General features: G+C 41.3%; 1 protein-coding gene across 1 annotated transcript; it reads right to left on the reverse strand.

The window, feature by feature from the left end:
• Positions 1–252: 252 nt before the first annotated feature.
• Positions 253–8105, reverse strand: UBE2A (ubiquitin-conjugating enzyme E2A; the record flags this gene model as incomplete). Its single annotated transcript, XM_009700080.1, has 4 exons — positions 253–1027; positions 1474–1562; positions 2604–2693; positions 8080–8105. Coding segments are annotated over 4 exons (334 nt in total), but the record flags the coding sequence as incomplete, so codon positions are not given.
• Positions 8106–8203: the final 98 nt, after the last annotated feature.

The following is an 8203-nucleotide window of genomic DNA, read 5'->3' on the forward strand; positions in this document are numbered from 1 at the left end:
AGAACTTATCTTTCTCAGCTAAAGATAAGGGGCAGGAGAAGGACACCGAAGAGGAGTAATTCCACCGCTGGAATGCTTCAGGTTTTACCTCTTCCTTCAGACGGAAGGTCTTTTGCTCAGAGTACCACAGCTCTACCTGGTTTTGTCCAGTAATGCCTGTGATAGGACTACAGAAACTTATTGATGCAGTCTCTGTAGGCATGTCTTTTAAAATAAATTTTAAAAAAGGGGGGGTTCTTTCTCACCCTAATCAGTACCACAACTATAGCGATTTATGTATATCTGTACATAAACCTTGCACATGAAGTGCAGAAGTAACTAGCATTCCACAGTCTCACTAAATATTTGAATTGGAATCAATTTAAGAGTTGGGTTTGTTTGGTTTTTTCCATGAGTAAGGAGCTGATAAACCAATACAAAAGGGAAACAAGGTTATTTTTTCACTCAGTACTTACAAATGCAGTGGGGTCTAAACCAATAGTAGAGGTAAATGACCAGCCTGGACACATCAGCACTTTAGTTAATATCAGTTAAAAAATGTGTATGTATATAAACATCCCTTTTATCAAGCTACACATAAGCATCACTGTGTATAACACAATTACAATTAAAAGCTTAGTGTACACTACAGAAATGCACAGTACTGCCCTAAGACTGGAGAGGGACCACAGAAAATGAATTCAGCATCAGTAACTCTTTTGCAAGTAACCCAAGTACAGAACATTTGACTTCAAAGTGGGCGCTTTCTGATGTCCAAGGAGAAGAAGCTTCAGCAAGGGAGGGTGGCAACAGCACAACAGCTATTCTGCTTTCAAAGGAAATGCTAGGAGGAAAAAGATGACTCAGACACTTTGTTTATTTTCCTCATCAACAGAGTGTTCATTTGCATCATCCTGGGTCAACAGTCACGCCAGCTCTGTTCTACTATTGCAGAAACCCGTTTTTCATATTCCCGCTTATTCTCTTGGTATAGCTGAGCTGCCTGGCTGTTTGCTGGACTGTTTGGATTTGGCTCATCCAATAGAGACTGTGCAAAGAGAAAAAGATTCTTAGGCACTTGAAAGTATGCATAGCTTTCCATCATATTCCTTAACCTATCCATACTAGTAAGAGTGCAGAAGTGAATCTAGATACAGGTACAGTACACTGCATTATCCCCGTTGGAAGTTCTTGGAAGCTTTCGCTGTCGGTCTTACTCTAAGCAGCGCAGGTGACTTTAACTGACAGCCAAGCAGCAATGCCCATGCAGTGCCATCACTGATGGGTCCCTTCGGTGACCACCTGCTGTCACTGTCTAGTCAATTTACATCTGGGAACTATTCATACTTTAGCAAATGGCAAGGTATAGCTGCTATACTGGCTACAAGGAGGGAAAAAAAAACCAAAACAAAACACAAACACAACTGTTTCCTGAGCTGCTTTTGTCAAAACATCCTAATTTCATTCTGCCGTTTCATGCAGAGGTCTTTTTACCTGTATGGATGTTAAGATGGAGGAGACATCGTAAGTAGGACTCCAACGATTCTGAAGAATATCCAGACATATACTACCATCTGCATAGACTAGAAAAGGTTCAAGAAGAATGGCTTAAAACAGAAGTTGTACAGCTACTAATTTTTTTCCTAGTATCGCTTGATCCTGGAAACCTATCTACTGACAAACACTACAAAAGTCAATAGTATCTTGCAGACTTAAATCCTGCAAACAAGCTTGTAGGTAGGAAGAGGTGAAGCCTGTCACCTACAGCTGCCCCTCGAGGTATTCAAACTCAACCCCTGCTTATTGTTCAACATCAAGCTTCTCTGTGACATTGCAACTACCGCTATGGTAAACCATAAATAGATTTTAAGGCAAAAAAAAATTTAAGCTACCCACAAGTGAAGCAAACAAAGAACACAAGCAAAAAGCTGTTTACACATAAGGTTTCCCCAGAAAGTATCTACAAGTCAGTGTCTAGTCACCTTTCCTCACACCAGCTTTAGAAGAACCTTCCCTTAGCACACTTTACTGACACATGCTTACTCACTACATTTGGAAGTTTCCACATTTCACAAATTGTATTGTGAAATCCAGTATTTTTTCACAAAGCTAGTATTTGTTTGGAGGTAGGGAATACATCTCCAACCTTTTAATTACCAAGGAAGGGGATTAATTAAACAATCTTACTATCACTGGCTATAGTTGCAAACTAGTGCTACGTTTCAACGTGTATTATTCTTATAGGCGTTTTTGGGAAGAAAAATGATAAAAGACAACTGCATTCAGCAGTGTCATTACGCTATGTATGCAATACATATAGACAGAAGTCCAAGGTACTCCTATTAAGTACAAAATATTCTTCTGTAAGGTTGAACAACAGGCAGTTGAGAGAGAGCAGCATGTCATCAATTCTGTGCTGTAAAGCCTGAAAGGTAAGAGGCTCCTCTTATTGCCCCTTTCATTTCAAGCCTGAGCACTGCTCACATATCCATCCTTACCAAAACTACACAGAACCACATTTGCTAGCTTATTAGATAGTGGAAATTTTTACAATAAATAGACTGTTTTCTAAAGCACTATAGCAAACTATAACAAAAAAAAAAAAGCATTGCGTAAGTACTTACCATTTGGATGAAACATTTTAGAGACAAATCTAACAGTAGGTGGCTTATTCGGATATTCTTCTGTGAATTCTATTGTGAGCTTGAAAGTTCCTAGAGTTGAAAGAGAGATAAGTAACCTTTATTCAGGATGAATTTACACAAGGGATGAATAAGTAGCATCCCTCCACCAGCACAAACAGATACTATTGTGCTCATACATGCATGTTGGATACGGAATAGATTGCTCAGTCCTACAATGATTCTTCTACTCTCTTCGGACTTAATGATTAACTCTGAAGTCCTAGACAGTAGCAGTACAAGAGTACCTCCTGTGACTTACTTTTATTGCCAAAACCACCACCCCAGTCAAAAGGTTTGTGTAAGGAAACAAATCTGCTCTTGAGGTTTTCTTCCACAAAGCCTAAGCCCAGTGCACTGTAAAAACAACACAAGTGGGTGTGTAATCATCTGCGTAACAGGCCGTGATTTACTAAGTCCTAAAGACTGGAATACACTATCATGACAAGGACCTTTTTATTTATTTCCTGTTTAAATTTCAAGAAAATACATTTTTATCAACAACTGTAAGGTAATCAGGTAGAAAAGTAATACTGAAAGCAGCATCCAAATCAGACACTTTAAAATAAAAATCTGATTATTTACTTTATACTAACTAGTCTTCCTTTGAGAAAGGCTGATTAAGCAGAAACGGAAAACCATAGTTAAGTCCCAATCCAATCATTTTAACAGTCTGCACCAACGTAAGTTCTTTTAGCCTTTCTCCTCAGGCTATGACAATCTGAGAATAAGGCGTCTGTCAACCAAGCTGCATAAATACAGGTTCAAGGGACTAAGCACTGCTAGTGATTCAGATCAGTAACTGAGGAACTCTATGTACTCCACTTCAAAACAGGCAAGCTTCTCTCTACCATGCTATTGCCTCAGACCAACCAACCCAGGAGGTAGTTTATGAAGTTCCTGGGTATGCCCAGAGAGAAATATCTGAAGCACTTTCATAGAAATACTGGCTCTCCTGTAAAAGGAATGTACCTTAAAGTAATAGCTGTAACAAGGTGCCAGAGCAAACATACTGCCTTCTTCGAAAAAGGCATTCTTGCATATCAGCAACAGGTTGCCCCTCTGCCCCCACCCCCAACACTCAGTGCCCAAATTAAAACTCAAGGGCTCAGATACAACACTCAACTTTGCTTCCTGCTGTGAGGGAGTTTTCCAGCACTAATATAATGAATGTATTCCTTTGTTTGGCTGAAAAACATGCGCCAACAAGTGGTAGCCAGAGAACGCATTTTTCATCCCCTTTTCCCTTTTTTTTTTTCCGGATCAGCAAGGACCTGCAGTATTTCCCAGGGACTCCTTCCCTTTATAAGGAGATAAACTATAACACTGAGTTGCAAGAAATGAAGGTCATTGCTTTGACGTTCCAGTTTGCATACGAAGATGCAGTACAGATGCTTCAGAGCTTTCTGTACAGCAGTGGGAAGTCTCAACATTCTAAAAATAAGCTTTTGCATGTTTGTTTTTTAGTAGCAGCCTAACAACATAAGAGCAGAGAGCCAACAGCATGCTATCTTACTGTAAAACAAAAGGAACAAGAGTAGTATAGTTAAGATTGTTCAAATTAGCGGAAGTCTGCGGTAGCGCTTTCCAGCTTCATTCCAGCTAATCCAGAGGCACAGAGTCAGATCCGAGATCAGTTTGAAAGCCATCACTGGAAAGTTTGTAACAACATCTATCAGCTATGAACCTCAGCTCAGGACTACCTTTCCTTCCCCACATGGTGACAATCCCAAGCAGTATCGGCCCTTCAGATTCAAATGCTTAGAGATTTGATTCTAAATTTTAGAGATTCCCAGCTTTCCCTGCCCCAGTTCCAGTTCTCAGCAGCCTCCTTATGAGGCAGGAAAGCAGGCACTTTCTTCTGTCGAAGAGTGACTAAGCAAGCAGCAGGCTGAAAACTGAGCACAAATCATCAAACAGTAGAGTTCAGTGAACACGCTTGAGAAAAGGAATGCTATTCTAGAACAGCGACTGAAGTCGGAGCAGAAGGGACAGATAAGATGGCCAAAAAGCAGTAACAGGGGCAGTTTGGTCTTAGAATCTATTTTAAATTACTGAAAGAAAGGGAAGCTATCTGTCTCCACCAGGGACAGGACAGCATTACTTTCAATACAAATCTGAGCAAGTGGTTAGACAGCTTCCAGCTGGAGTATCTACCTACTCAAATTTCCAAGTCAAGACCCAGAGTGGCAACAGCTCTTTGAAAGAGCTCCAAGGTGCAACACCTTGTTATTGAGCTTTATTAAAGGACAAATCCAGAGATTTGATGAACCAAAGTCCAAGGGTCACTCACACTGAAAGCCCACACAAGTGAAAGAGGTATCACGACACACACTGCTGGGGATGAGGCCTTCAGTCTCCAGTCTCTTCTGGCACTAATTTTAAAGCTTTCAATTGATATTCCTTGCAACTTATCTTAGATAGCCAATTTTAAAACATAAATTGTCATATTCACTGTCATTATTGATATTAGGATCATCACTGATCTTAGCAGATTATCCTCTTTTCTCTCTTGTACTTACTTGCCTTGTTGATCTGTTTCTTCTACCTCTGGATGTAAGACTAACAAGGAGGTTTCCATGTTTCTTCTCCATGGCTAACAGGGAGGTTTCTCCCCGACCTGTACGCTGGCCCAAATAACCCTCACCAGAGCAGCACCCATGCTCCTGCCAGGCCCTTCTCGCTTCAAGGAGCGAGAGCAGCCCTGTCTATTCTGCTGCCCATACAGCAAGGACTATCTCTTCCTCTTCCTCCTGAGGATACAGAATCCATACGCCGTAAGCACAGAACAAACCATACAGAAGGCAAATGCCTTGATTTCTCTGTTCAAGCCTCCTGCACGATCACAGCAAGGCAAAGATGCTACAATAGCTGTGCTACTTAACTCTCTCCAAGCCAGGAATCCTGCACTAACCACAATTATCATCATACAGTTTCAGAGAAACAGGTCTGAAGGAATGGGAGAGCCTGGGTTTCCATCACTGACAGCGTTACCACTTTAGATGCCACACACATACAGATTCTTAGAAATACAGTGAAGGGCAGGATAAATATCCCTGGGGTCCTACTGCAGACACCTGCAATCGAATCCTCTTAAACCCGAAGATGGAAGGTATGCTGCTGATCTAAATTAGTAGTTGCTCCTAGGCCGAGTCAGCCTGCGCACCAAGTTGCGAAAACACCCTCTAAAGTCTGGGGGCGGAGGGGAAGGAGGGTTGTTAGCTGCATTATGCTGCACAGCAAGTAAACAAACATGTTTGAATTTAAGGTTTTCAGTTCAGACAAAGCTAAGAAAACTCAGAAGCTGAGACTGGAGAAGGGCCTCGCCAGAATGAGGATAAAGAACAGAAATTCTCACAACGTTGAAATTATTACCCCTCTGCTGCAACAATGACAACAAAATTTCAGGGGCTACTTTCACAATAACTAAGGTATCTGAAGTCTTCGGTATCACCAGGAAGTGACAGAGCCTAAAAATGAAAATAAAAAGTGACTTCTGATGAATACTGCTCTGCAAAGGCTTCATGAGAAGGATTACAGAGCTTCTGTTTACCTTTGACTGACAAGGGCCTGCACAGTTACAAAACAAGCCCAAACTAACAGCTCAATACTGCTAATTAAGAATTCCTTTAATTTTAACTACATTAAGCTAAACTGCATCTGAACTGTGCTACCATTACCCGAAGTGTGCTACTCTACTCACATAATGTAAAAGCACAGCCGAGGCACCAATACCCCCATATCTCTAGGCACCACTTAGTGTTTTGTTATCTAGCACAATGTAAGATATGTCCCAGAGAAAAGGAGATAAGCATATCCTGCAACACAAGACGTATCTGTTTTCCTGAGCGCATACTGTGAAAACACACACTTTGCTATGAAAAGAGCAATCTATCACACACCAAGATTATACTATTCGATCAACCAAAGCAGTAGGACAGCAGTAGCAGACTCAAGCATGTTTGAACTTCAAACTGCTGGGAATGCAACATTTCCTAAGTATTTGAGATAAAGACACGATGCTGCCACAGTGGAAAGCACAGAAGAAATCAGTACGTCAGGGCTCTCAAAAGCAGTCTCCAACTTTCTGCAACTAAATGGAAATATAGGGGAAAAAAAAGCCCTTAGAGCATCTGTTAACTCCACACCGAGCTGGAAGAGCCTGAACATGGAAACAACTTGCATTTTAGCACACCGCAAGGAGACGGCTTTCTGCTCCCAACAGTGAATCACTCTATTAGTGGCAGTGCACCAAGAACCTAAGCAGCTCTAGCAACCTTCACAGAAGTTTAAGGGAGCCCTCCTTTAAGGTTTACAAGATGACGTAACAGAATACATTTACTCTATCTGTTCTATTATGGAGTGTTATGGAATACTCAAGTTATAAAAATTAGATTCTGCAGTAGCTACTATAGCAAGTTTCTTAACTAATCAAATAAATTAAAAAAAGTAACTGGAGTCTTTGGAGTTTTCTTAGGCCTGAAATATTTAAAATCTTCACAGAAAAAAAGAGCTGCAATTTACAGGCATGCCCACAGGTGCTACCTCCGAGGATAAACAGAGACAAAGGAGCCAGCCAAGAACAACATAAGAGTTAAGGAATTTTTCCTGTGCTTTTGTTATGAGTCATGGAGATCTAGGATTAATTATAGCCTCCACTGAAAGTATCTTTAAAAAAACCCACATCACTGATTTCAGTTAGACAGTATTTCATGTCTAACAAGTTTTCACAAAGATGCCAAAGTATTCATACCGTAAAGCTATAAAAGACAATAAGGCCAGACGGAAACTATTGGAACACAGGTATGTTACAAGGACCTATTCAGTCAGCTTTTAAAGTTAAAAAGTCCTTTTAATCTTTAACTCAGAATGATACCCATTGTAGAAGAGTGAAGTAGATGCCAAGGAAAAAAAGAAAAAAAAATCTGTTCTGAATCGCCTCAAACATTCAGCCCATTTCCTACTTCAGCTGACTCACGTTGGGACTTACTCACAAAATACTTCCAGCATCAGTTCTATACCAGGTTTCTGACGGTTCTTCAAATATGAGCGTCCCCAAAAACATGATCCAAGGTTCAACAGAAAAGCTTGGAGATCCTTAAAATGGTATATTAAATTAGGCTTAGAATAGCCAGATTTAGCAATTGCAAACAAGCCCCTACAAGCTAATTTGTATGTTTCTGTAAGGTCAACATAGCAATCTAAATCTACAACACTTTCCCGGAGTACGATTAAAAAAAAAAAAAAAAAATTTTATGTAAGTCCAGCATATGGATGCGTGGTCAGGTGAATATGCACCCACATCCCATCCCCATCCGGGGCGCACACCTGTTGCAAAGTCCACGGCAGTGACCCACCAAGGCCGTGTCAAACTGCACCAGTTTACCCCGAGAAAGCCAAACACCAGGCCCGCACTTACCGTCCTCGAAAGGGGTCCCCTCGGGCCTAGAGGAGGGAAGAAGCAGAGCACAGCGTTACCCCGCGGGCAGCCCAGCTCTCACCGCCCCCCCCTCCCCTCAGGAGGCAGAGCGGCGCCGGCCCCC

This window comes from Cariama cristata, unplaced genomic scaffold (assembly GCF_000690535.1).
Source record: "Cariama cristata isolate BGI_N322 unplaced genomic scaffold, ASM69053v1 scaffold23345, whole genome shotgun sequence".
NCBI lineage: Eukaryota > Metazoa > Chordata > Aves > Cariamiformes > Cariamidae > Cariama > Cariama cristata.